The 27,564-nt window shown below is 57.3% G+C and overlaps 1 protein-coding gene across 8 annotated transcripts in view; it reads left to right on the top strand.

Moving 5' to 3' along the window:
- The first annotated feature begins 5,366 nt into the window (after nt 1-5,366).
- The window catches only part of LOC120866450 (ciliary neurotrophic factor receptor subunit alpha), a 37,895-nt gene continuing 15,697 nt past the window's right edge, over nt 5,367-27,564 (top strand). Inside the window, exons 1-4 of one of the 8 annotated variants that reach the window (XM_040244214.1) lie at nt 5,367-5,527; nt 13,350-13,463; nt 18,980-19,013; nt 25,112-25,196. In XM_040244214.1, the coding sequence (XP_040100148.1) occupies nt 25,112-25,196 (85 nt within the window). In that variant the 5' untranslated portion in view covers nt 5,367-5,527; nt 13,350-13,463; nt 18,980-19,013. Of the gene's footprint in view, nt 5,528-13,349; nt 13,464-16,421; nt 16,500-18,979; nt 19,014-20,448; nt 24,927-25,108; nt 25,197-27,564 lie in introns of those variants that run through there. The other 7 variants (XM_040244232.1, XM_040244224.1, XM_040244201.1 and 4 more) reach the window with 7 other exon arrangements.

The following is a 27,564-nucleotide window of genomic DNA, read 5'->3' as shown; positions in this document are numbered from 1 at the left end:
AAGTCAATGCCTGGCATATACTAAGTGTTCAATACATATTTATTGACTGCCTTATGGATGGAGGAACTATCAGCTCTCCTGGGGTCCTGTTCCGGCTCTGGTACTAACTTGCTGTGTGACTCTGGGCAGGTGACTCTCCCTCTCTGAGCTGATTCCCTGTCTGTGCCATCAAGAGAGGGATACTGGGGGCTTTGCCTTCAGTACCAGCTGCATGTTGTGAAAGCTGGACACCTGCTCATTTGTTTACTCCGCTCCTATTGATTGACATCCTACTATCTCCTGGGGTGGCAGAGGTGTGATCTGTAACATGCTGCTGTTGACCTCTTTTAGGTCAGCCAAGACCAGGTCACTGCCCATCTTGTCCTGGAGACTGCTCCTCCTCCCTGTGTCCAGCCCTGACCCCAGGGGGAGGGGGTCTGGACTGAGCCTGCGGATGGAAAATGTGATTAATAATCAAAAAAACATCCAAGAGGAAGAGACCAGGAAAACAACTCAGGGAAGGCTTCTCGCCCAGGGGAGGGGGGCCATGTCCTGGGCCTCGGGACAGCGCCGGCCGCTCTCTGGCCGCCCTTTCTGGGAAGCTGCCATAGGAGTGGGTGATTTTAGCCAAAAGTGAAAAAAAAAGTCACCCTAATTATTGATGAAAAAAGATGCCCCCTTCAATGTAAATGACACTTCCCCCGGGGGCTTCCTTCTACTCTGTTACTCCCCTCTTAATGGTCCCCCTGCTTGGTCAGGCTGGGGGGTCCTGGAGACACTGGGCTGGGGGCAGAGGAGGAATTTCAACATGAAATGTTTTGTTCATTAAGAGAGAACATAGGGGGAAATTCCCTTTCTGCCTGGGCCTGGGCAGCCCAGGCAGATACTCAAAAGCTATTGTGAAAAATTGAGTCTGAGCTGCAGAATGGGTGGTGGTGATGGCAGGGTGGGGGCGGGGGGACACAGACAGTCTCTCCTCTCCTCTTAGACTCCTAACTGTCAGCAGTTTCCTAAGCCTTAATCCTTCCTCCTTTCAGGGATTTCATTCCCCAGTCCCAAGGTCTCAGGTTGCCCTCAAACTTCCTTCTTAGCAAAACAGGAGGAACTGGGGTTAGACTGGAGTTAGAACTTCCAACTAAGGAGGAAGGAAGGATACCAAAGGCGATGGGGGAGCCTTGGATCTATTTGAATAACTTAGAATTCTGATAGAATATGTTGGGAACCGTAGGCAGCGAATGTGAGGGGGCCTGGGGCAAGAGCAAAAGCATCTCTTTCTCACAGCGGCTTTAGAGAACCCCAGCGAGGATGAAGAGATGGCTCCAGAGAACTGGGGGCAATTCCCGGCTGAATACTTAAGCACCACCATTATGGCTTCAGCACTAACCCCTTCTCTACCTTTAGGTAATCTGCTCTTTTCCGGTGCCAGAGAGTGAAGGGGTCAGGGTACACTCAGGTGGCGATCCAGATTCCAGAAGGGGGTGGTCTGCAGGGGGTGTTGTAAATGGGCCCTAGGTGGTGTCCCAGGGTGTTGTGTGAGTCATCTCTGGGGGGCTGAGCTGGACCCTGAGCGTGCTGGGGGGCTGGTGCTCCAGGCCCCCCTCCCTGGCTCGGCCTGGGGCTATGTCGGATCGGGTTTCTCGGCGCCTGGAGCCTCCGCGAGGCCGAGCTGTTCCCGGGCCCCGGCCAAGCCGCCCCGGGCGCTGGCACTGTGTGAGGAAGCAGGAGGGGGGTGAGGGGGAGCAAGGGAGGGCTGCGAGGGCGTTTACGTAACTGCCTCTGGGAGCCCGCCCCGACCTGCCAAACCCCAGTGTGGGACTTTGTGTGATTGAGAGCGTGTGTGACTCTGCGTGTGTGCCACGTGGTGTGACTGAGTACTTGGTTGTGTGGGTGACCGTGTCTGTGTGTGGTGCGGTGTGTAAGTGTGTGATTCCAGGAGTTCGGTCCTTGAGACCTCTAACTCCCAGCCCCAGGCAGGGGTCCCGGACTCCCAGTGTGCCATATTGAGGTTCAATATACACATTTCACTCTTTGAGACTAGGTATGTAACATGATGGGCTTTCCAGCTGGCGCTAGTGGTAAAGAACCCACCAGCCAATGCCAGAGACATCAGAGACCTGGGTTCGATCCCTGGGTCAGGAAGATCTGCTGCAGAAGGGCATGGCAACCCACTCTAGTATTCTTGTCTGGAGAATCCAATGTACAGAGGAGCCTAGTGGGCTATAGTCCTCGAGGTTGCAAAGAGTTGGACACGACTGAGTGACTTAGCACACACACACATGTGATTTTAAATAAGGTGTGTCCAGCATTTGGAGGTAAGACAGTCTGGGTGTGTATTTGTGATTTTGGGTAGCCAGGTATGTGCCCCAAGGTGGACCTTTCTGATGGTATAACAGGTTAGAAATAAGCACCATTTCCTGAAGGAGCACTGGAAAATGTAGATGGGGTGGGGGCTCTCTTTCCTTGAGGACAAAGGAATCGGAAAGGGTCCTTGTCACCCAAAGGCTTGGCATGGCACAGCTATCTCCAGGGAAAGGGGGGTGGGTGGGAGGTGGTCCAAGTGTAGGTCAGGATGGAGGAGGGTGTAGCCAAAAGTCTTTCATGGTAGCCATAAAACTCAGGAGTTTTACAGAGTCAGGGAGAACCCCCACCTCCAATTTCCCAAGGCCTTCCAGAATGCTCAAATCTATAATCCCCGTCTCTTGCAGAGCACTAGGGCTCTGCACTAGGGACGTTATTCCCTGCTGACCCATAGGAGAGGCAGATGGTGAAGATGGCGTGGGGTTGGGGGAGGGGGTCAGCAAAGTGGGATGTGGCTTAAGGATAAGTGGGCACGAAAGAGAAGGGGACTGATGTAGAGCTGGGGCTACCGGGGATAGGGACGCCTATTAAAGCCGGAGAGGAGACAGGTCCAGCTCCTGCAAGGGATTTGAAGAGCCACCGACGAGGCTCGGCTTTGCCGCCAGGGGGATGGGGTAAAGGAGGGTTCAACACGGAGGCTTAGAAAGCTCAGAAGCTCGTTTGCAGACAGGGCACTGGAGCCAGCAGGAGCAGAAAAGCACGAGTAATTTGTTGCCCCAGCCAAGACGCAAGGAGAATCTCTTCTGGACCAGGCGGCAGGGGCAGGTGGGAGACAGGGGCCGCACCCTCGTTGCTCGTTTAGGAGGACGCTGCTGCCTCTTTGCTTGAGCTGCGGCTTGAGCGGGAACGCGCCTCCCGCACCGCCCGCCAGGTGTCGCTGTGGCCCTGGGGAAGCGGGCGCGGCCGCTGGGTACTGCGCCGCGAGAAGCTGCAGATAGACCGACGGTGGAATCCGTTCCGACGCGCGCCTCTGGTCCTCGCTAATCCTCGGAAACAGCGATTTACCTGGCTGCCGGACCCCGGTTACCCCGCCCGGACCCTGCCCCAGCACCCGCGGGCTTGGGCACGACCTATGGCACCCCAGCGCCCCCAGGTGGGGAGGGCACGTTGATCCGGGGCGGATCTCCCCTCTGATCTCAACCTGGCAGAAAGCTGCTGAGTCCAGGACACGGGAAGATCTGGAGGTCAAGTCAGCCCACCAAGAACCCCGCAGATCTCGACGCCAGACTGCGGCTCGAGGGGAGGGGCGCCGCCCCCCTCAGCACCCAACCTCTCCCAGGCCTAGTTTCGGCGCAGAAGGAGAGGCAATTCCTGACACCCCCACCGCCGCCTCCCTCACCCCCAGATTCTGTCGCAACGTTTCCACTCCTTCCCGGTGCCCACCACCCTGTCTCCGCCCGCGACGTGGGTACTTGAAGGCTCCTGATCCAGAGAGGCCAGATAGAAGACACCTACTGTGGGTGGGCGTGAGCTGATTTCGGCTGGAAGTCACTATTTCTCCGTGTGTCCCTAAGCCCCAGCTGGCCCTCTCTGAGCCCCAGCCCCGGCTGACCCCTGCTGGTTGCACTGATGGGATCCTGCGGCCATGGAAGTAAAAGTGAAAAGCCCGGGCAGTGGCGGGAAGGTTTTTTCCTCTGCAATGGGAGTCCCTGAGGCATTTGTTGGGAAAAGGGCCCGGGCGCTCTGGGCAGCCTAGTAGGGAAGGGTGTGAGGAAGTAGCGAGATACTTCCTTCCCCCTCTTCCCCGCCCGCAAACCTCGCACAGCTCCCCGGAGGGGCCAGGCAGCTGGGATTATGGGTCAAAGGTCAGATGAAAAATCCAAGGGGTGGGGATGGGGGTGGGCCACTCGTTCTCCGCCCCCTGGCATTCACCCTTTCTGTGGCGCTCTCCTGTAGCCTTAGAGGTAGTCGGGTTGTCTAACCTGAATGCCTCCCTGTAATAGCCAGACCCCAGGCCCCGGGGCGCGGGAAGCTCGAGGGGTGAACCTCCAGCGCCCAACTCTGGCACTCGCGCTCTGGCACTGCCGACCCGGGCAAAAAGGGCGCACTCTCCCTACATCCCGCATCCCAGTGGCGGTCAATCCCCAGGCCGTGAGTCCGGGGATGGGTTAGGTGAGGGTGAAGGAGAGGGGAAAGGGGTAGTTGTGGTGTATCACCGGAAACTTGATGGGAGGGGAGGGCCTGCGTTTTCAGCCTGGTCCACTTCGGGTCGTGCGAGCAAACAGTACCCCTTCCTTCGATGTGAGGGGTGTACGTGTCTAAGACTGGGAGAGGGGGCGTCGTTGCTGGGGGCGGTAGGAGATCTGGGAAGGGCAGAGGCGGCTGGGCTCTTCGGCCCAAAGTAGGGCCTGGGGGCTCCTGCTCCAGCTCTTCTCACGGAGATGCTGGCGGGAGGACCCTGAGAGTTGGCCCCGCGTGTGCCAGGGTGTCCGTGCGAGGCACTAAGGGCTCGAACGTGCGGGAGTGTGCGCCGCGGAGACCTGGCCAAGGCTGAGCGAACGAGGGAGTGTGAATGAGCGACCCTGGGGGATTGGATGCGCGCCCGGCGGCCCTGGGGAATCCGGCGGAGTGGGTGTGGGTGTGGGTGCGCGCGCGTTTCTGAGACCCGCGGTCCCGGCTGCGCGTGAAGCACGGGGACTACAGCCGTCTGGAGGGCGTTCCCGAGAGAGGGTGAAGGCGAGGGGGCCACGCGTGCCAGTGCGGGCGAGTGTGCCCGCGGGGGGAGGGTGGGAGCCAGCCTGAGTGAGGGGGAGTGGGGGCTCACAGGCCTGCGCAGGATGACTGTGCCCGCGCGTGCCAGGAGCGGGAGCGTGCCACGGCGGGGGCGCGCGGGGGCCGTGGTCGGGAGGGGGTCGCGGCGCGCGGCCGCGGAGGCGCGGGGAGACAAGGAGGGAGGGGGAGGGGAGCGAGGGCGCGCGCGGCCGGGCGGGCGCCCGCGGTCACATGGGCGAGGGAAGGAGGGAGGGAGCGCGCGAGGGAGGGAGGAGGATGGGGGGGGTTAAAGCCGCCGAGCGCCGAGGAGCCGGTGCAGAGCGGGCGGCGGCGGCAGCGGAGGCGGCGGCTCCAGCCGGCGCAGCGCGGGGCTCGGCGGCGGGATCCGGCGGCGGTGCTAGCTCCGCGCTCCCTGCCTCTCTCCCTGCCGGAGGCGGTCGAAGGGCTAGGCGCGGAGCCCCGGCGGCCCGAGAGCGCGGTGAGTACCTCGCGCGGAGCGCGCGCGGCCGGACCCTCAAACCCTCAGGTTGACCGACAGATCCGCGGCCCTCGTGCGCGCGGGAAGAGGGAGGGGATGTGCATGGGCCCGAGACTGGGGTGGGGGGACAAGAAAGTTCACGGGAAACTTTGCCCGTAAACTCGGGGGCGGGGGCGCAGAAGAAGCAGCCCCCCACGTCCGGGCGCGCCGGGGGTTGGGCGTGGTGGTGGTGGGGCGGACAGTCGGCCGGCGGGAGGTGGCAGGGATCGATCGCCCTAGCACCGGGTTCTCCCTCACCTCTCAACGTCGCGCGCAGGGTTTGGGAAAATTCCGGAGCTGGGGGGTCGTAGTGACCCCCGCGCGCCCAGAGGCGGCTTCCTTCTCCAGCAGAAATCTGGACTTGAAAGCGCCCAGGGGTGTGAACGGAAGGTTGCGCGTCCGCCAGTATATGGGTGTCCATGTGAATCCGCTTGTGTGTGTGTGTGTGTGTGTCGGCGCGAGCCTGCCTGTGGTTTCCTCGTGAGTCCGCCTGGATGTATCTCCGTTTAGTGGGTCTCCTCCAGAATCTCTTTGTAAGTGCTCCCGTGTTGTGTGTCCGTGTGAGTCCGCCTGCGGTGTATCCCCGCCTCTTTGTGAGTCTGCCGGTGTGTGTCTTCCCCTAGTGCGGCTCTGCTGGAGCCAGCCTGGGTGTCCCTGTGCTGCCCGGAGTAGTGTAGCGCCCGGTGCGTGGGGGCTGGGCCGCGGGGAGGTCACCAGACGGACAGCTCTCCTCCTCGGCTCCGAGCCTCTCCTCTCCCGAGCCTCTCTTCCAGCGCTAGATCTCGCGCTCGCCCGCTCCCTTGGCCCCCTCCCCCCGTCAGTAGCTTCAGGCGGGCAGGACTATTTCACGCCTTGTTGAAAATTCAGGATTTTCTTTCTCTTTCCGTCTAGTCTCTCTCTTTTGAGAAGCGTCTGTGTGGCTGGCAGTGTTGTGTCTGCAACACTGGGTGTGTGTGTGCATGCCGCTGGAGAAGTGTGTCTGCAACACTATTTGCTTTGCCTGTAGTACTTAATGTAATTGTGTCTGTGTCACTGGGGGTATTCCTGTGGCTGTAATCACGGAGGTGGTGGGTGTATGAAATGCTGAGTGTGTTTGTGCATCTGTAATTGCTGTTTGTCGGGGGGTCTGAAACACTGAGTGCATTTTTGTGTGTCTAACTCTGGGTATGATTGTGTACCAATGCATGTGTGGGGATGATGGAGCTTGAACAATTAGATGTTTCTATGGCTGTATGGCTAGCCAGAGCTTGGTAGGTGGAGGGGACTGTGTCTCCATAAATTCTGCATACCTGTTCCACTGCCAAAATCCACACAGATCCTCTGGGCTGGTTCTTAGGGCTCCTGGTCGGGATTGGTGACATGCAGCCCTTCACTCACACTCCATCACGGTTAATACTCCGACTGGGACCCTGAGCCTTATGTGAAAAGTAGGAGTTTAAAGTTCACGTGCAAGACTTCTAGAGGCTCTGGAATTTATACTCAGCTTCATACTGGGACACTTAAACGCATATGGATTCACACTCAGAGTTACCACAGGACAGTGGACTTCCACTCAGATTCACACTTATATTCTGGTCATATCCAGTGATACATTTCAGTCCTGGAGTTTACACTCAGACTCACATTGGGACTCTAGGCTCACACTTAGATTCACATTTCTGTCCTGAGGCTCATAGGCTAATACTGAGACCTAGAGCCCAAGCTCAGAACTCCCAGAGGTCCTAAGGCTCACACTGGGACTCACACTGACACCATGGAGCTTTCTCAGATTCACACATTCTGGGGCTCACACCCAGACTCACCTGGGGAACCAGGGGTTCATTTGAGCTCAAGGACTCACATAGGACATTGGGGTTCATACATGCATGCTCACATCTTGGAGTTCACACTCAGATTCACACTAGGACACGCAAGATACTCACTTCCATCCTGGGATCACTTAGGGACCCATACTTATAAAGGGACCCCAGTGCTCATACTCAGACTCACGTGGGGAACCTTAGCTAACCCTCAGAAAGCCCCAAAGACCAGGGGCTTACATGAACACTAGGACTCTTGTCTGTACTGACTTGTTTGGGAATCCTGGGGCTCACAGTTAGACTCCCATTTCAGCCCTGGGGCTTATAGTCATATGCACAGTGAGACCAGCATTCACACTCAAACCTAAACTTCCATCTTGGTGTTCACACTCAGACTGACATCCCTGGTAGTTACATTAAACTTACTTCCATCCTGGGGCTTAGATTCAGAGTCACACTAGGGCCCCAGTGCTCACACTCAGACTGGTACTTGCACCCTGAGGCTTTCATATTCACATGGAAACCCTGGGATTCACACTTAGAATCACACTAAGTTAGCTTTCCATTCTGGGACACTCAAACCCACATTAGGATTATGTTCACACTCCCAGGGTAACTTAGAACTCACAGTTCAACTCACCCATGCTTTCACTGGTTTATGGTATGTCTCGGGGCAGCTGGGGACAGGAACAGAGACTATTACAAGATCTGTGTTTTCCAGAGGTGGGGAGTGGAAGAGATGTGTTTGGTCATGTCCATTACTTGGGTCGTGGGCTGGTGGAGAGTGGTGGGAAACACCCAGTTAAACCCTTCTGCCTGTTCTTCCACAGGAGACTAGGCTCTCAATCACTCTCAGGACGGCTGAGTGGCTTTTTGGTTCAGGGGTGACATGTACCCTTAGGGTTCCCTATGAACCATGTACATGCACAGTTTTGTTCAGTAGTTTTGGGTACCTCTCCTGTGATAGAGAGGGTCAGGTATTGGGGAAATAAGACTAATGTCTTCCCAAGACATCTCCCCCATCCCAGTCATCCTTCAGATGGGAGCAGTGTGAAAGCTGACTTGAGGGGGATAGACATCTGGCTTCTTTGACCTCTCCTAGACAGCGAATCTCTGATTCTAGGGGAGATGGTAGCCCCAGATCTATGGTGAGAAGGTGGCTGGGGGAGAAGACTGGAGTGGAACGCACCCTCTTCTCTCTCCTTTTCCCTGGCTGGAATGGGGTTGGGCCACGTTTTGTTATATCTCGCAGTGTCTCCTGGAATGCCTGAGTCCTTATCCTGTCTCCAGCATCTGCCTGGGGTTCTCCACTCTGCCTCCCAGAAGAGCAGTAGTTCTGCGGGGGTGGGATGGGGTGGCCATTGGGTCAGGTTGCAATCAGTCTTAGGACTCCACCTGCCTTGAAGACACTGCCCGGGGCTTTACACCCTTCTTTTTATGGAGGCCAGTGCACCAGCACCCCACGAAGTAGGGATCTGGCTCTCAGGCTCAGATGGCTAGGCTGTAACTGCTCCTTGTCCCAGAGCAGGACACGTGCTCTCCAGCCCCCCTATGGGAGTGAAGGGCTTAAAGGCAAGGCGCCCTGCTCTGCCCCCCCATGGTGAGTTGAAGTGTAAATGAATCGGAAACAGATGGAGCGTATTTTCTTTGAAATGCAGATGGGTTTTGGGGGGGACCATGTGTGCCCGGTTGGGAGGGGGGTCCCAGAGAACTAGGAGGCTGAGAAGAGAGCTGACCCCTCCTCCAGACCCACCAAGGGATTGGGGGTGTGTGGGGGGAATACCTCAGCTGTGTAAACTCCAGGGGCCCTGAGTGACCACACCCACCCCAGACCCTAGCTTCCTGTGGGGAGGGGCTGGGGAGGCCGTGGTCCCAGTGGGCTGAGGGCACTGAGGTCATCGCCCCTCTTTACCTCTGCAGAAGGCAAAGAGGGCCCCCAAAGCATAGAGCCATGCTGGGTTGGGGGTCACCAGAGCCAAGGAGGTGAGAGGAAGAGCTGGGCAGACGTGGGGAAGAGTTGAACCCTACAGCTGTGAGGAACCAGCTCCTTGAAGCTGGGGCTGGAACACAAGTCCGAAGGGGCCAAAGTTGTTAATAGACTGGAGTGGTGACTCCTGGGGTTCAGGAATGGACTGAAGCATCCTTAGTCCTGAGGGAGGTCAGAATGCCCCACTGTACACTGCCTCTCCTTCCTCTTTGCAGTGCTTAGCAAGGCTGCAGAGTGACTAACTGCCTGTGAAATCTGGGACTTAGGGGTGGGGGTCCACAAGCCTCAGCTCCCACCGACCCTGCCTCTGGTATAGACAAGGTACGCAGTGGGAGGCCAGTGTTGAGTAAACAATCTTTCTCTACAACCAGACTGAGTAATGTTGGTGGGCAGGGCCATGTCCCTAATTCCCTGGCCTGCAGGGATTAGGTGCTCAAGAAATGTTGAGGAATGAACACTGAGTGGGACAGACTGTGGGGAGAGGGGACTCTCCAGGGTTTGTGGCTTGAGACTCAACAGCCTCTGTGGCCTAACCCTGTTTTTTGGTTTGAACCACCCCTAAGTGATTTGCAAGCAAGATTGAAGGAAGGACTTCCCTGTATTCAGGGAAGGAGTGCAAAGGATGGGCAGCTTCTTCCTTGAAAAGGTCTGTGGCAGAGATCAGAGCTCAATTCTGTCCTCTCCCCAGCTTCAGGATTTTTCAGAAGATGGGAAAATGCTTTCTTCCCCCACGTGGTCGTGAGCATGTCCCTTGCTTTCTCTAAATCTCGTTTTCTTGGACTCTAGCTAAAGCAGTGGACCCTAGGTCCGAGCCTTTGAGGATGGGCTTCCCTGGTGGCTCAGCTGGTAAAAATCTGCCTGCAATGCAGGAGACCTGGGTTCGATCTCTGAGTTGGGACAATCCCCTGGAGAAGGGAACGGCTACCCACTCAAATACTCTGGCTTGGAAAATTCCATGGACTGTATAGTCCTTGGGGTCGCAAAGAGTCGAACACGACTGAGCGACTTTCACTTCACTTCTGAGGTTTAGCTGCTGTGGGCACCATGGACTGTCTGTATTGGTTATTAATGTCTGTCTGAGAACACAGAGTTCAGATCCTAAAAATACCCTGTGCAGCCAGAGCCTCGGAGGTGCTGGGGTAGCAGTGGCTGCATCTTGATGGGATAGGCACAGAGGCAGGAGAGACAGAAAGAGTGCAGGGAAACTGAGGCAGGCAGCATGGGCCAGGAGTTAAACAGGAGAAAGAGCCTTCGCTTTGTAGGGAACAAAGGTTTCTGAAAGAGCGGTGCCAGTTAGTCACATTATGGCAACATTTAAGGTAATCTGTTATCTTGCGCCACCAAGAATTTCTTTCTCAGAGAGAGCCTGGAGATACAACTGATAACAGACACAAAAATCAAGTAGTCATTGGTAACCATTTCAAGTCCAGCTTCAGGATGTTCCAAAATGGTGTGTGACCAAGGAAAATATCTTCCCCAGGTAGCCTTTTCTGAGCCACTGACCCTATCCCTTCTCCTAGAGCTCTTCCTTGCAGCCCAAGTCCCAGTGAGTTTCTTCCACACCCCGTGCTATACGTCCCCACCTCACTTCTGACCCCCGGGCCTCTGTGGAGCCCCTCTTCCTCAGGAGAAAGGGACTCAGAGTGGTCCCGGAAAGGTAAGATGAGCCCAGCCTCTGAGGACAGATGTCATGTGACCTTGGCCCATGAGCTGACCTTTCTGGGCCCCTCCGTGAAATCGCGGGATGGGGGCTGGGCCCTGAGAGAACGTGGTTTTGGCACCCATCCAGGTCCCTGACGTCAATGACTCTCCAAATAATGGAATCAATATTGGGGGGGGGTGGGCAAGCGTGAACCAGGCCCCAGCGATTAGAAACAGATCAGCACAAACCCACAGCTGACTCTGATAGAGCTGCCTTGGAGAGCTAGGGTGGGGGGCCTGGGAGGAGGTGGACTTGAGGAGGGGGCTCAGGAATGGAGGCAGAGCCACTGGGTGTCCAAAGCGTGGGGTACACAAGTGGGCAGAGACTCTGAGGCTGCCGGGGTGGGAATGATGAGATGGGGGGTGGGGGTGGGGCTGTCCTGGACCCTTCCTTGTTTGAGCCTGTGGGGTTCTGAGACTGAGGTAACTTGGTGAATGGAGATTTCTTTCAGCCAGTGAGTGATCAAGAGTTCATCTCTCTGCATCCCAGACCTGGGCCCCTCGGCCATATTAGGGCTCAGAGGTTATACCAGGGGAACAGAGGAGCTGGGGGAGGGTTCTGAGTGAGATCTAAATGGCATGACCTTTTTCTTAGAGGCATGGGGCATTAATCCAACATAGAGAAATGGGTATTCCCCTTCAGATTGGGAGTCTGGCCTCCTTCCCCAGCTCATGTCCTCTCAGCCCCCTATAAGGCAGCAGGTGAGGATGGAGGGGGCCCTGGGGTCTATTGGGGGCTGGCCTGGCAGCAGCTAACAAAAAAAACAGGAAGAAGGGCTGGGGGGAGCGGCTGTAATTATGGGGCATTTATTATTAATCAGATGAAACTGCTAGAAGCAGCTGGTGTAATGTGTGTAGTGATACAGACTCTGCATGCCCCCAACACAGGCACACTCGAATGCATACTCCCCTACACGTTCACTTATACACGAGTCCTGTTTTGCTTTCAGTTTGCTTTCCTGAACGTTGGATGACTCTCTGTTAGTCTGCCTGTGTACGTCAGTGTGTATCTGTCTGTTTTTTCATGTCAGCCTGCATCCTCCTCTCCCTCTGTTGTCTCCTTTCCCCACCGCCTCTGTCGTCCCTCAGCCCCATGTGTCTGTCTTCCTCTATGTCTCCATCTCTGTGGGCCTGTCGGTGTGTCTGTATCTCTTACCACCAGTCAGCCTGTCCCTAACACCTTGTTTGAGTTTCCGGCCATCTCTCCCTGGTTGGTGGTACCTCTGCCTCTCCGGGCAGATTTTGATGACATGGAGTTCCTTTTTCATGCATATGTGTTTAGGCACCTTATCATGCCTTTGGCAGACACTGTGGTGGGGAATGGAGCAGTTGGATCCTGAGAATCTTCCAGGGTCTTGTAGAAGTCAAGGGCTCTGTCCAAATAACTGGAGTCCTAGAAGCAACAATGACTTTCAGAATAGCTTTCTTCAGCACCAGTCATGTGACGTTGGGCAAGGTAAAGTGCTTTTGTTCTCTGAGCCTCAGTTTTCTCATCTGCAAAATGGGAACAAGATTACCTTCAAAGGTTGTTTTGGTGATCTGGTACAAAACTATGTTAGGTCTTCATCATGGTGTTTGGCTCATCAGGGGTCCTGAGCAAGTGTTAGCTGTTCCCGTTATTATTGGGAAAGGCACTGTGCTGGCTGGGGAGAGATCTGCAGAGGGAAGCTGCACTAGTAGAAGGGCTCCAGAAGGAGATTTGCACTCAAATCTCTGCTCTGGAATTGATCGGCTGTGTGATCTTCGGCCAGTTAACCTCCCAGAATCTGTTTTTTCAGCTGTCAAATGGGAACAATAATAGAACCTACCTCATGGAGAAGTCATGAAGATTAAATGAGATCATGTATATAAAGTGCCTAACACAGTTCCTGGCACATAACAGATGCTCAATAAATCATAGTGGTGATGAGGAGAAGACAGCATGATGGTGTGTGTTTCTGCCTGCTGGGGGCCATGTGTCCCTGTGTGAGTGTGCATGGGAGGATGTGTGTGACGTGGAGGTACTTGTGTCTGTGAACTGGTTGTGTGGGGATTTCACATGGTCTGTGGGTTTGCATCTATGTGTGGTGTCAGGCTTCTGGCCTCTCCTTGTCCCTGCAGTTGAGAACCTAATGTCTGCAAAGGGTGCTTCAGGGAGTCTGGACCACTCCCAATTTTTTCTCCTCTGGACACTGACCTGCTACCTGCCTCAGTTTCCCCTTCTCACAGTGGGGTTGTGAGTGTGAAATGAGCTCTGAGTTTGACTAAGGTCTGCGGCTCCTCTGTGGCCTCTGATTTGTGCCCTTTGCCCTTCTAGAACCCAGCCTTGTCACATCATCCCACCCCCTTGGTTTCAGAAGTCTCCAGAAGAACCTGGTCTGGAGGAAGAGGAGGACATTGATGTGCTCGGTGTGCAGTGGTTGGTGAAGAGGTATGTGCTGGGGGCCCGAGGGAGGCAGGTCAGTTTCAGGGCAGCTGGCAGGTGCCATGGGGGCCGAAGGTCTGGGGATGTGAGTGAAGGAGGGTCTGAGATCCCTTCCTGTTCTTCCCCACTCCTTCCTCCTGAGGCTTTTCATGCCCCCATGACAGGCCTATAAAAGGGAGGAGACTTACTCACCATCACACAGGCAAGGGCAAAGCCAGGTCAGAAAACTCAGTTCTGCACTGCTGGGGCTGAATCCCGGATATGGGAGCATGTTTCTCTCTCATTGTCAGGCTGCTTCTCTGCCCAAAGCATCTCTCTGGCTTAATTGGTGGGGAGCCGCTGAGCTTGGAGGAGATGGGATGGAGGGTCAGAAAGTCCAAAATCTTCTGAGGCCAGCCTTGGGGGTTGGGCCTGACTCTCCCTGCCTTTCATTCAGGCCAGGCAAGGCCCCTGGATTGGCAGCCCCAGGGTGGGGGTGCTCAAGAAATCGAGGCGCTGGAGCGGAACGGAAGGGCCTATTGTCGAAAACCCGCCAGAGGCCCACAAAGGCCGGCAGGGCTTTTCATCTCAGCTCCCAAACAGACTGGCCATTTTCCTGGCCTGGAGGTGGGGTGGGGGTGTGTGGGGCTGACCCTTCAGAACTAGCAGTGGGGTGTTGTCGAGGGTGGGGTCCAAGCCGAGTGTATCTCAGGCTGACAACATTATGGCCATAAAAGGGACTTAAAATGGAGCTGGGGTTCTGAAGAGTAGAAAAGGGACTTTAGAAGGCTGGAGAGGGTTACTCACACTTTAGTCTCCCCGTTCCCAGAGGACCTGAAGACGGCGTGGGGTGTCCATCAGAAGTTCAGATTTGCACAACAATGAGGGGAATACCTGGGAGGAGCTTGGTGGCCGGTTGGGAAACTGAGTTGTTGAGCTGTGCTAATCACCCCACACACACTGGGGACACCTTAGGGAGCCGGAACTGGGGTTGGAGAACAGGCTAGCGGTCAGGCAAGAGAATGGGCTCCCTGGAGCAGGAGGGACTGAGGCCAGACAGCAGGAAGGACTTTCTGCCAATGAACAGTAGCTCAGATGCCCTGACCCTGTCCCTGGGGATCCCTGAGGAGTGCAGAGAGCAGGGGAGCTGGAGAACCCCCCTGCCCCCCAGGGGGAAAGGCTGAGGCGGCTTCTGTGGGGGCAGAGGAGGAGGCTGTGAGGGAGGACTTGGCAGTTCTGTCCACCCTCCCCCAGCAGCACCTTCAGCACCGCTTTAAAACCAGCTTTTTAATTTAACAAAGTGGATGAAAAACTGTTTTTGGAAATAAAGGATATCTGCTGTCTCCCAGGCTAGCACTCAGCCCTTGCAGAGAACCTCTCTCTCCGTTTCTCCTTGCTATTGGGGGCTCCTTTCCTCTCTGCGTCTGTCTCTCTCTTTTGTTTGTTTCTGCTCTTCAGCCCCCCAGCTTCCCCTTGGCCTCCCATCACCGGTCCCCCCCCCCCCCGTTGAGCCTCTGCGGGAGTGTCATCCTCAGCCTCTTATTTCCGTGTCTCTGCATCTCCTTCTGTCTCTCCACTCCCAGTCTCTCTCTTCCGGGCTTGTCTCTCTCTCTTCTGATTCGTCTCTGTCTCCCAGCCTGTCTCAATCTCTGTCTCCCTTCCCCCCCTCCTTTCTCCCCCAACCCCTGCTCTAAATGGGTCTATTTAAAACACCCGACGCTGCCAAGTCAGAAAAGCGTCTCCTGATAAAGCGCATTAGGCGGAGGGAGGGAGGAGGAGGGGGAGGGAGACGGCGGGCGGATGGATTGATCCGAGCCCGTAACCCCATTAATCAGGCATCGTGGATCCCCCTCCCTCCCCCAGCTTCGGCCCCTTCAGAGCTAAAAGCCCCTTAAATATTTATCACCCCTCCCCCATGGGGACAAGGGGAGAGCTGTGTGGCCATCCGTGTGAGCATCCCCAGCCTCCTGGTCTCCCTCCACCATTCCGTGGGGGTGTGTGTGTATACACACGTGTGCACGTGCTCCTGTGTGCATGCATGGGTGTGCACACACACCTGACAAGTCCAGGGACCAACTGCCATCTTGCCCTCCCCAAACCACTGGAGTGGCCTGTTCCCCTGAGCAGCCTCTGGGGACCTGAGGTGTCTGGCCTGGCTTCTGCCCCTCCTGAAGGGTTGGGCATGCAGAGTAGGGGGACCCTGGGGTCCACTGGGGGTCCTAGTGCCCCTCAAAGTGCAGGACTGGAGGACTGGCTGGCATTGAACTGGCATCCTCAGAAAGGAGGGAGGTGAGCTGTGGTTCAATGTCCGGATTCCCCCAAATTTCCAACGCAGGTCACTCAGGGAGTAGAGTTGCGGACTCCAGCTTCTAGAGTGCACAAGGTCCCTAGGAAGGCTGGTGGAAGTTCCCTCTTTCTCCTCAGAGGGCAGAAGTAGACCTGGGGTGGAATGGGGGCTTCCCCTGACCTCAGACAGGCAGGAAGGCAAACTGGACCGGGAGGGGGCTCTTCGTCCCCCCTAGAGACGAGACTCTCTGGGGTGATGTGGGACGGAGAGCCCTTCGCAGCAGAGGTCAGCCCTGAGTGAGACTGGCCGGAGTTGGTCCCAGTTGGCCTGAGAAGACTCGGCCCGGGCGGGGGAGGGGAGGCCGCGGCAGCCCCCAGGGGTGAGGAGGGGCGGGGGTGGCGGTGGGCCGGAGCCGGGAGGGTCCCTTCCCCCTCCCCTCCCCCTGCCTCGAGTGCCACATCTCCTCCTGACTCAGACAATTAGATTCAAAGGATGACCTCACTGCCTGCCGTCCCTCACTCGCTCCCTCCGCTCGCTCGGCTCGCTCGCCCGCCGCGCGCTCCTTCCTCCCCGCCTCCCGGCCCGCTCGCCGCCCAGCTCGCTCGCAACGGCTCGGCCCCCCGCCCGCCGGGACGCTCGGGGGTGGGGGGGACACGCCTGCTCCCCGGGCCGTCCGGGCCCCAGCCCCGAACCCCGGGGGGCCCGATGCCCGCGGGCGGACGGGCGGACCCACGGAGCGCCGGAGGCACCGACGGGGCGCCTGCGCGGGGACCCAGGTCAGTGGCCGCGCGGCCGCGGGGCCGGAGAACTTGTCACCCCCGCCCGCGCCGCCCGCCAGCCCGCCCCGGCGCTTCCCGCTCCTTTCTCGGCCCCCGCCCCCCGCGGCTGCTCAGCGCTCCCCCTGCCAAGCTGTCTCTCTCTCCTCTTCTTTTTCTCTCCCCCCAGCAGCCCCCCTCTGCCTCTGCAGCCGGTGGGAGGGACTGGGACTTCCTGAGGTCCCAGGGATGGGGCCGGGGCCCACTGGCTGCAGCCGGACCAGGCCTCCAGCAAGAGGAGGGGTCTGGCCGTGTCCACTGGCCTGGGGGAGGGGACCACCACCGGGGTGGGAAGGGGGCTACTGAGAGAGAGGCCCCGGTTGTGGGGGTGACGTCCGGACAGAGGGATGAGCTCCCAGTATCTTTCTTTTCCTACATCCTGTGGGCCTCTTGCTCGGCTCCGTTGGTCCCCACCTCTGAGCTAAATAACTTCGGTCCCTGCGGCCAGGTCTCATTGGCCCCCACAGCCTGTGTTCTTTGGAGCCTTGTCACCTAGTTTCCCTTAACCCGGCTGCCTGAATTCTTTTGTCGCTTTCCTTAAGTCTCGTCACCTGGCTTCCTGGGCTTTGCCTTGCTTGGTTTCCTTGGGCTCTGCCGCCGGGTGTTCCCTCCCAGGCCTGGTCCGTGGAGCCCAGGCAGGCTCTCTTTAGGATGGGGCATCAGGGCTCACACTACACCTGGAGCAGCAAGTGGCGAGGACGTCAGCAGCACTGATGGTTGTTCCCGGGTTAGGGCCTGGCCAGCCCAGCCTGGATTCCTTTCTGCCTGGACAGCGACACAGCGTCTTCTCTTGTGATGGGGGGCGGGGTTGCAGGGTCCAAGGACGCTTTAGGATTCTTGTCCTGATGGTTTGTTAAGGCAGCGCTGGCTTGGCCAGGGCTGTCCCCATTTCTCTTCAGGTTGGACAGTGATGACAGGGCTTTGGCAGGGGCTGGGGCTTGAGGTCAAGGTCTCATCTCCTTCCCCTTCCCCCACTCCCTGCAGCCAGGCCTGACATTCAGGTGCCCTGTAGACAGCTGTAGGCACAGAGAGGTTTCCGAGGCCCGGGCTCACACAGCAGGCAGCTAGGCTGTGAGCTGCTGCTGCTCTTCTTGGAGAAGAAGTGGTGAGGAGGGGCGGTGGGAGGGCCCTGGGGAGCAGGCTGGCTTCTGGGGCTTGCTGGCTCCTGCCGCTACCGTTGCCACTCTCTCTTCGCCTGGGGGCTTCCTCACCGCTCCACTCTGGCCAGGATCTCTCCTCATTCCTGAATGCTGGTGAAAGCAGGGTGAGGAGAGAAAGGCGCCAAGTAGGGAATAGTGTTCTGTTCCCTTGATTTTTAGAAACTTTCCCTTTCTGTGTTAGGCACCCTGAGCTTTATCTTCCCTTCCTCTGAGCACGGGCCTGGCAACCCAAGGTCCCAGCAGGGAGTGACTATTCTGGGTGTGTATGTGTGTGTTTCTCACTGCCGGGTGTAGAGGTGTGAGGGCTGAGGGTAATGGGAGTGGGCGCTGTGGACTCTGAGTTTCTGGAGGTGCTACAGTATCTGTGTGCAAGGGTGACTGTTCTGAGTGTGTGCTGGTATCCATATGTGAGGCCAGAACTGTTTTGATTGAGCATGTGTGTGAGAGTCTGTGTGTGTGACTGTGATTGTGATTCTTGTGTGCGTGCACACCAGTGTGTGCGAGGATGTGGTAGTGGGTGTCCACGTGGGAGGCCATGATGAGTGGCGGTAATGGCAGAATATGATGCCAGTGTCTGCGAGAGGGGCGCCTGGGTGTGTCTGTGAAGCTCTAGCTGCATGGTGGAGATGGGGGGATTTGGGAGCTCTGCGATGGTAGTGAGAGCCTGAGTGTGCCTGTGTGTCTTGGGGTGAAGCGAGCGCCGGGTGTTGTGTGCCCCTGGATCGCGGGTGTGTGTGTGTGTGTGTGTGTGTGAGAGAGAGAGCGTGTGTGTGTGAGAGCATGTGTGCGCACATACTCATGCCTGTGTTTACCCATCAGGAACAGATTGCTCTGGCTTCCCCACTGTGCGGAGGGGAGGAAGGGGGAGGAAGGATGGCTTGCTTTTGCCCAGCAGACCAGAAGCTTCCTCAGTAGTGTGTGCAGTGTGCGTGCGTGGAGGGGGGTTGAGGAGAACAGCACACGTGAAGACAGTTGAAGTTTCTGTTCCCCTCGCTCATCTCGGACTCTGTCCGAAAGACCATCTTTAGTTCCTTTTGTTACACATCGACGCTTCACACACACTGCCCACCCCTCCCTGTGTGTGTGTGTGTGTGTGTGCATGCGCCCACATACAACCAGCCTTGCAAGCGCCAACCTCTGTGTATGTATTCGAGGTTGTGTCTGCGCCATAGTGGTGATGGGGCCCTGCGTGGGGGGTAGTGGGAGAGGCTGAGGCAAAGAGGTCTTTGTCCCAGCCCCCAGGCCTAGAGAGCGATTCTGTCCATCCTTCTGTCTCCACAGAGGGCTCTGCAGCCTCCTGCCTGCCTCATCTGCTGTGAGTCTGCTGCAAGCCCCCTCCCCTGTCAGCTGAGGGAAGTCTTGGTCAGCCCCATTGACCTGCCCATCCCCCACCTTCCATGGAGGCCTTCCAGCTGTCTGTAACCTCCTGCAGCGTCTGTTCCTCCATGAGGAGCCGCCTGGCTCCCCCTAGACCTAACCTGACTGGTGTGTGGCCCTCTTCTGCATGGAGAGATCCTCCTGATTCTCCTAGAAGACAGGAGGGACTCTGGACTGGGGCTAGGGGGAGGGGAGTTAGCACTTGCGTCTCGGATGCTGTGAAGCTGTCCAGAGCCCATGTGCCCACGGGGAGGATATGAACTTCTCTGCCCCTTCCTGCTCCCCATTGGAGAAGCAGAGGGTTGGGTCAGATGACTTTTCAGGGAGCAAGCCTGGACCTTTCTAGAGGACTGCTCTTGTCCAGGCCTGCATACATGAGCGTGGACGAGCCAGCGCCCAGGTCACAAGCAGCACAGGGCTCGAGTGGGGCTCCACGTGTGGGCCCGGGTGGTGTGATTCGGATGGGTATCTCCGTTGGACACCTCCCAGTGGCCCAGCCAGGCCCGGCGTGGGAAGCGCGCAACACGCCAGCACACATGTGCAGCAGGGCACGCACATGCTGATCTCAGGGTCCCCACGGTACAAGAGGTTGGGGGGTGGGGGGCGTGAGCACTCAAGAGTCCAAGCCGCTGCCAAAATCCATTGGAATCTTGTCCCCCACCCCCAGGCCCCCATCTCCGGCTGTGGAGGTCACAATAGCAGGTGCGGATACCCCCCCCCAATTCACTCACGTTGGGCCGCCTCCTTTTCCACAACCTCAGCCAGAGACTGGAGCTGGGGGACTGCTCCCCACCCGCCGCCTCCCTCCTGGCCCCCCTCCCACTGGTGCTCAGCTTCATCCTGCCCCACTTCTATAAGGGAGGAGTGGCTCTATGTTTGGGCAGTGTCCTTCCCCCAGAGCACAGGGGGCTTGCCCCTGGAGTGTGTGGGGATGGGGTGGCATTGGAAGAAGAGATAAGGCTTAAACCCAGGCACAGCTTCTGGGTCCTGTGCCCCTTAAGGTGGGCGGGGGGTCGCTGAGAGGAGGGCCGGGTCTGGATTCAAAGAGAAAGAAAGAGACCAGAGACTCAGAGACAGGGAGAGACGCCATGGAGAGTGGGAGCCTGCCCCATGGCCAGCCAGCCCCAGCCCAGGAGCTGGCCCCTGACCTGGGCCCGCCCCCTCCCCCATGGGGGGCCTGCTGGGCCAGCTGCCAGGGGCCAGGCCTCCTTCCTTGGCCTCCCCCCAACCCCCGGCCTCTGGACTCCTCCGGCCTCTGCCCCCGCCCTCACCGCCCACGCTGTCCAGGCTGCCTAGGCCTGGTGGGATCTGGGGGCCTTCTGGCCTCAGCCCCTCCTCCCGCTCCTATAGCTTCCCGCCCGCCCAGACTGTCTCTCCCAGGCTCCCCCTCAGCCAGCCGGGTCTGAGCCTCCCTGCCCACCATGCCCTTGTCCCTATCTCTGCCCCTGCTCTGTCTCTCATTTTCTCTCTCCGTCCCCAAGAGTAGGTGCCTCTCTTCCTCCCTTCACCCTAATTCCTCTGCAGGTCAGAGGCCTGTAGAGTTTCCTAGGCCTTTCAATCCGTGGGTCCTTTTGTCCCGGGTTCTTGCCTCATTCTCAGGATGTGTCCTCTAGAGCCACTGCAGGGCGAGGAGAAGGGGATGAGGCCCCGAGAGAGTGCCTTTCCCCTTTCCTGGAGGATTCCAGAGTCCGGGTTTGCTGAAGGGGACTGGAAGCCATGGAGATGTCCCCATGGCCCCCGCTGTAGGCCAGATGCTCTCCATCAGAGAAACACTCCTGACCTCACCCCAGCCCCAGGCCGGGGGGTGGGGTCCAGGCCAGTGACCTTCACTGGGTCTCAGTTTCTCAAAGGCACCACGTAGGCCCTCGCTGTTCATTCATTTTCCAGGCCAGACTGAGCCCACCTGACCCACACCAACCAACACCCTGAAGCCTAAAGCTCTGAACACACTATTGCACATCAGCACACGCCCAGTCAGAGCTGGGCTCCAGGCAGTGATGCTCAGAACTCCCACCCTCACCCTGGATGTGGCAGGGACTCCTCAGGGTTGGGTTGATTAACTTAACCTGCCCTATTTCTGCAGGATGAATAGGGGCTTTCCCAAATTCACACTTCCCTTTCTCAGGTTTTGCCTTCGGCTGGGCAGGGGGTGAGGGTCGGGACTCAGGGTACCTGGGAACTTGCTGGCACTGGCAAGAGGGGTCTTGGGCCCTGGATCCTAAGCCAGAAACTTGGTAGTTGAGATCCCTGATCCGGAGCCTGTCACTCTATCAGTGTCATGGCTGGAGACTATCAGCCTCCATGGTGTCAACATTTCTGCAGGCTGGTGTTACTCTATGTGACTGTCCATCTTACCGAGTCTGTCAGCCTCCCTGTATCACTGTGGGTGTCACGTCATTGTCAGCCTGAGTGGCTGGCAGTCTCATTGCATCTTTGATACCAAGGTTACTGTCACTGTGACTGTGTCCGTGTCAACAGGTGCCATCCCCCTGTCCGGTGGTGTCATTGGACGTGACCGTGACTCAGTGCCTCACTATCACTGTAGTGACTGTCAGTACCCCTGTGGGCATTGTCGACTGCACACCTGTGTCAGTTGTAGTGAATGTTGTTATTCCTGTGTAGTGGTGTCCTTGTGTCGTCGTGGGACATGATGGTAAGTTGGGGGCCAGGATGGCCTCTTGATGAGTCACCTATGTGTATGCATGTGGCGACACTGGGCTTCTGTGTCAGGAGAGGTGCTGGGCTTCTGCTCACAAGGGGTTTGGGCTGCTGGGCACTTGTTAGTGGGGTGCCTTCTGCTCTCTCCTCACTGCTGGGTCTGGGGCTGGAAGCCAGGCTGGCCCTCTGGAAGGGCTTATGGAGCCTGGGCCAGTTCGCATAGCCCTCATCTGGGGCTTTACAGATTTATGCTCTAGATCTATCCCAGAGCCGTGGGTGTGGACTTGGAAAATTCCTGGGAAAGATGCTCTTTGCCCTGGGATGGGTGACCTGAGGTGAGCTAGGGCCGGGCAGAGGTGTAGCCTAGATGTCTCTGGCCTCAGCTTCCCTAACTGGGAATGGGTCCAGCTGGGACTCGGAGGGAAGAGGGAAGTCAAAGTGCCTGGGACTTCCTGGACCTGTAAGTGGGGTGGGGTTTCCATCTACTCTTATCCCCTAGGGGCGAGGCTCTTGGCTTTATGGGCAGAAGCCCCCCAGCCCCCTGGAAGCCCTGCTTTTGTCTCAGATCCGCCAGTACGGCTGCACTGACAGCATCCTCCCCTTACACTGCCGGAGCTGAGTGGGCTTCGAGAGATGCTGTCAGTGGGCACAGAGACCTTGCTTGTGTCTCGTTTCTGTCGCTCTCTCCAGGTCGTGTCTCTCCCGCTGCCCTTGAATCTCTGCTAGTATCCTGTGCTCCCTGTGTCTTCCTGTGTCTCTTCTTCCATTTCTCCGTGTTGGTCTTTTCTTGTCCCTCAGGGTCTCAGCTCACAGCTTTCCCTCTCCGTTCCCCTCTCCCCAGGTGTCTCCCTTTTCTGGGTGCCCCCAGCCGTGCAGCATCTGCTTGGTACCCCATCCCCCTGTCTCTGCAGCGCTCTCAGCAGTGCTCGGCTCCCATGGCTGCAGCCTCTTTGGCCCAGGGCCCGGCCCTTACAGTAACTCATCGGGCTGATGGAGCCGACTTTGATGAAGAAGCCACCCCTCCCCCTGTGGGGACCCGCATGTGTGTGTGTGTGTGTGTTTGCTTGTATGCATTTCACTCATGCCAGGCCTTGTCACCCCCCACACCCCTCCCAGCTGGGACCAGGAAGGAGCTGGAAGAAGAGGACCACCCTGTCTCTCTACTCCCATCCTGTCATCTAACCTCTGTCCCCTCTGTCTGCCCATCTGCCTCCCAGGCCCTGGGTCCTCTCCCATGTGCTGGGCAGCAGGTTGGCCCTGAGATGGAGTCTCTTGCTGGCTGTGAGGAGAAAAGTGGATGGTAGAGGTTTTAGGGGAGGGTCTGAGGGCCCCCTGCAAGGGTTGAAGGCAGAGGGAAGCTGTGGGGGGCGGGGGGAACCAGGTGGGCTTCCAGCCTCTTATCTGTTTTTCTCACACCAGCTCTGAATTTAGAGCTGGCTCATCCTGGGTTCCTTTATTGGCCCCACCACTTGCTGACTGTGTCCTTGGCCATTGTCTTAACCTTCTAAGCCTGAGGAGTAGCTGGAGAGGGGGGAGTGGCTGAGGGTCAGGAGCCAGGCCAAGTGGTAGCAAAGGCCTCAGGAGTCGCAGATGTGGGAGGGGTTGCTGAGGCCAGTCGGGGCCTAGAGAGGTGAGCCGTGCGGGGCTCCAGCGCCCTGGCTGGAGGAGCACCAGGTGCATCGGGGAAGACTGGCCTGGGGAGGGGCAAGTGCAGCCGTGGGCAGGCAGGAGCCCTTCCCCAAAGGAGCCCCCAGAAGTCAGAGTCTCTGCACTCCCCCACCCCAACCCCGCTCCAGGCTGACACCCACACTGCTCTAGCCCTCTCTGGCTGTTTCTCTGGCAGCGTTTCTGACGGTGTCTCTGGCAGTGTGTCCGACTGTGTGTCTGAGTGTCCCTGGCAGTGTTCTGAGTGCTATGGAGACTTCCTGACTGAGCATCTGGCTGCGTCTCTGGCCCTCTCTCCGGCTGTTTTTCTGGGTGTATGCCTGTTTGCGTCTGTCAGTTTCCCTGGTGTTTCTCTGCTTGTGCGTCAGGCAGTTTCTCTGGCAGGGTTTCTGACAGTGTCCCTGGCCTGTGTCGCTGATGGCTGCTTCTCTGACTGGGTTTCTTGCTCTTTCTCTGATACATCTGCCTGCATCTGGCTGAGTGTGGTACAGTGTTTCTGGTGGGCCCTTTGACTGTGTGTTGGCTGTTCTCTGGTGTGTCTCTGGCTGGTTATCTGGTTGATCTACCTGTTTCTCTGGCTCGTGCCCCACGCAGTCTCTCCAGCCTGTGTGTAGGCTCTTTCTGTGGGGCTGTGTCTCCTGTTGGGGGCAGAGTCTTTGCTGTGTGTCTGACTGTGCCTCTGGTAGGGGCCCTGGTTGAGTGTCTGGGAGTGGTCTGTCTCTGGATCTCTGCTTCTGTCTTGTTGACAGAACTTTGTCTCTCTTCAAGACTGGAATGAGAGAGATTTGGAACCTCTTGGGCAGGAGATGGTTGTTTCCCTCTCCTTAGGTATAGGTGTGTGCTGGGGTGGAGCAGTGTGAGGGCAGCTGGACCCATCCTAGGAGCAGGACAACGCATTGAGGGGCCGCTGGATCCATCCTGGCTTCTGGAAACACATCCTGACTGTGCAGTGTGTACCCACATGGGAGTGTGCAGACACTGACGTACAACTGGGGCTCTCAGGCTCCTAGGCTGAAGGGTGATAGGCTGGGGTCCCTGACTGGGACATAAATCTGAAAAGCCTTCATCCTTCTCATGATCACTGGTGTCCACTAAAGCAGAAACCACTTCTGACCTGCTCACAATGTACCACTGCCCTGATACCCTGCTGCTCTGAATATCCCAGAGCCCTGCTGGGCAAGGCTCACCTGGGGGTGAGGGGGTGCAGGTAGGGGTAACATGGTAGGGCAGATCCAAGGGTCTCTCCCCAGGAGCATGGCAGGGGCCTTCTGTTCAAGGCAGTTTGGAGATGTATAGACTTCCAATCAAGTTAAAGCATTACCCTTTCAGTTTGCAGTGTTTATAGCTAATTAGCTAACCTCACCAGTAAAGTTATCTTTTTTCTAGAAAAATGGCCCTAGCATTACCAGTGTTCTATAACTCATCTGTGGTTGACTACATCCTGCAGCCAGCTTCCTTATCGAACAACAAACCGCTGTAGGTTGCCTTCTACCATCTCAGCAAACCTTTGCCTACAGATGCCAATAAGGTTATTTTCTGTTGCTTGAAGAGGGTCCTGAGCTCCATTAAGAAGGGCGCTTGGGGTCAAGGTGCCCTGGCCCTAGGGCTGGGATTTCCCAGTCTTTCCTGAGAATGGGGTGGGGGGTGCTCCCCAAGCGGCCCCGCCTGGGCTGATGCTGTCCCTTTCCCCGCCGCCCACTTTTTTCCCAGCAGATGGCTGCTCCGGTCCCGTGGGCCTGCTGTGCCGTGCTTGCTGCTGCTGCTGCCGTGGTCTACGCCCAGAGACACAGTCCGCAGGGTGAGTGCTGGGTGGGCGGGGGACAAGGGGCGCTCCCAGAGCTGAGCAGGACCCTCTCTGGCATAACTGTACGCACCCACCCAGGAGCCACATACTGCCATGTGCTGGCATTGTCACACATGAACATGAGTCGTGTGACTGATACACGGGGTGGCCCACTGACATTGTCCCATAAGCACAACCCCCCAGTCACTGCTGAGTGGTTTCATGCTGATGGCATTGTCTGATCCTCTTCCCACTAGTGTGGATACAGGGTACAGGTGGAGTAGATGGTAAAAAATCTGCCTTCCATGCAGGAGACCCGGGTTTGATCCCTGGGTCAGGAAGAGCCCGTGGAGGAAGGCATGGAAACCCTTCCAGTATTCTTACTTGGAGAATTCCAAGGATGAGAGGAGCCTGGTGGGCTACAGTTTACGGGGTCACAAAGAGTTGGACACAACTGAGGAACTACATTGAGGGCGGCTAACTTTTCTATGCTTAAATGCGGGTTAATGACATGATAGCAGAATTCTAGTAATTACCATATATTGGTCTAGTTAAAATCAGCCTCTATAATGAAAAATTCTGAGCAAAAATGGATTTTTTCAGATTTCTATTTACCATTTACAATGACATTAATTGTGGGCTGATAAAGAAGAGGACCGGAGAAAGCAATGGCACCCCACTCCAGTACTCTTCCCTGGAAAATCCCATGGACAGAGGAGCCTGGTAGGCTGCAGTCCATGGAGTCGCTAAGAGTCGGACACAACTGAGCAACTTCACTTTCACTTTTCACTTTCATGCATTGGAGAAGGAAATGGCAACCCACTCCAGTGTTCTTGCCTGGAAAATCCCAGGGACGGGGGAGCCTGGTGGGCTGCCGTCTATGGGGTCGCACAGAGTCGGACACAATTGAAGCGACTTGGCAGCAGCAGCAGCAGCAGCAGGGGCAGGGCCTGGTGAAGTGGGGTCCCTTCAGGTTTATGGGGGGTGCAGTGGGAGGCACTGGGAGAGACAGTGGGTAAGAAAGCCCCTCGCTTATCCTAGAAGGAATACTGGGACAGGGATGGTAGCCCCAGAACATGCTGAGGGGATGGGCAGGTGGGAGAAGGCTGGCCCACCAGTGAGATGGGATGGCTGAAGGGGTGAGGGGGTGCCCAGGCGGGGCCATTGATAGCCTCCCCCATTCCCCGACCACTTGTCCAGTGCAAGCTGTGTCCGCCTCACAGGGACACAAACACGAAGAGCAGAGACTGCATGGAGCTGCACCCCTGCTGGGAAGGGTGACCACGTGACCCCTAGCCCATCTGCATTGGAGGCAGCACTTCAGGTGGCCACATGAGCCCAAGTTCTGACCTCAAAACTCCTCGAATGAGGCTCCAAGTGTAGGGAGCTCCCCCCTCGGCTGTGTCCTGCCCCCCACCTCAGCTGGCCCAGGTAGAAGCAGAGAAGGTAGGGCCCAGGCACATAGCAGGCCCAGATGACTGAGCTCCATGACCCTCAAGGCTGTGGGTTCAAAGAGTTTAGTAGGTCAAGGCTCCTATGGCCTCTTCCTTGTGAACCCAATGCCGAGGCCCAAAGAGATCCTGGCCTATCTCAGGGCTGCTCCCCAGTGGGTAGGGTCTCAAGGAACCACCAGGCCAGCCCATTGAGCCCCACCTGCAGTCGGCGTATGCCAGGGGCTCCTGCATTGACCCGACCAGCCCAGGCCTGCCGGTGGCCTCTCCCAGTGGCCTGGCCCCTGCCCTGTGTGGGGATGTAGGCTGCATCTTTGGGTGTGAGACTGTCCTTGTGCACTGGACTGTGTTCTTGTGTGGGTGAGGCTGTGTCCCTGTTGGAGTGCATTTCTGTGTGGTCATATCCTTGTGTGTGACGTGGCCGGTATGTGACTGTGGCCTGTGACTGAGACTGAGTTGTGTCCTTGTGGCTGAGACTTTCCGCCCTGCCTGATTGTTTCTCTTTGTGTCTGCTCTCTGTGTGTTTGTGTCTCTGTGTGTGAGACCATGTGTCCGTGTGTTACTGTGCCTCTCGCTGACAGTGCCATTCCTCTACACGTATGTCATCATCACGTCCCTGCCATGGGACAGTGTCCCAGTGTGTCCTTGACCTGTGGACGGTTGTCCCGTGTGTGCGTGCTCTTCTTACGGTGACGGTCCTCATCCTATGTGTGTGGTGATGTGAAGTTGCTTAGGACGCCCTGGAGGGGGGACTGTTTCCGGCATGTGGTCCCCATGTGAGCCTGTGTGCACAGGTGTGAGGGAGCCGTCGGCTCTGTCCCTGTGCGTTCCCCGTGTCCATGACCTCATCCTGTCTCTGTCTCTTATCCTGGCTTCTAACAACCTTTTCACAGCTGATTCCTTCGGAGCATTTGTCACTGCGTCAGGGCCAA

The sequence above is a fragment of the Oryx dammah genome, unplaced genomic scaffold, assembly GCF_014754425.2.
Source record: "Oryx dammah isolate SB20612 unplaced genomic scaffold, SCBI_Odam_1.1 HiC_scaffold_1, whole genome shotgun sequence".
In the NCBI taxonomy this organism is placed as follows: domain Eukaryota; kingdom Metazoa; phylum Chordata; class Mammalia; order Artiodactyla; family Bovidae; genus Oryx; species Oryx dammah.
Note: the sequence above shows the minus strand (reverse complement) of the source record. Positions and strands in the feature narration are given on the sequence as shown.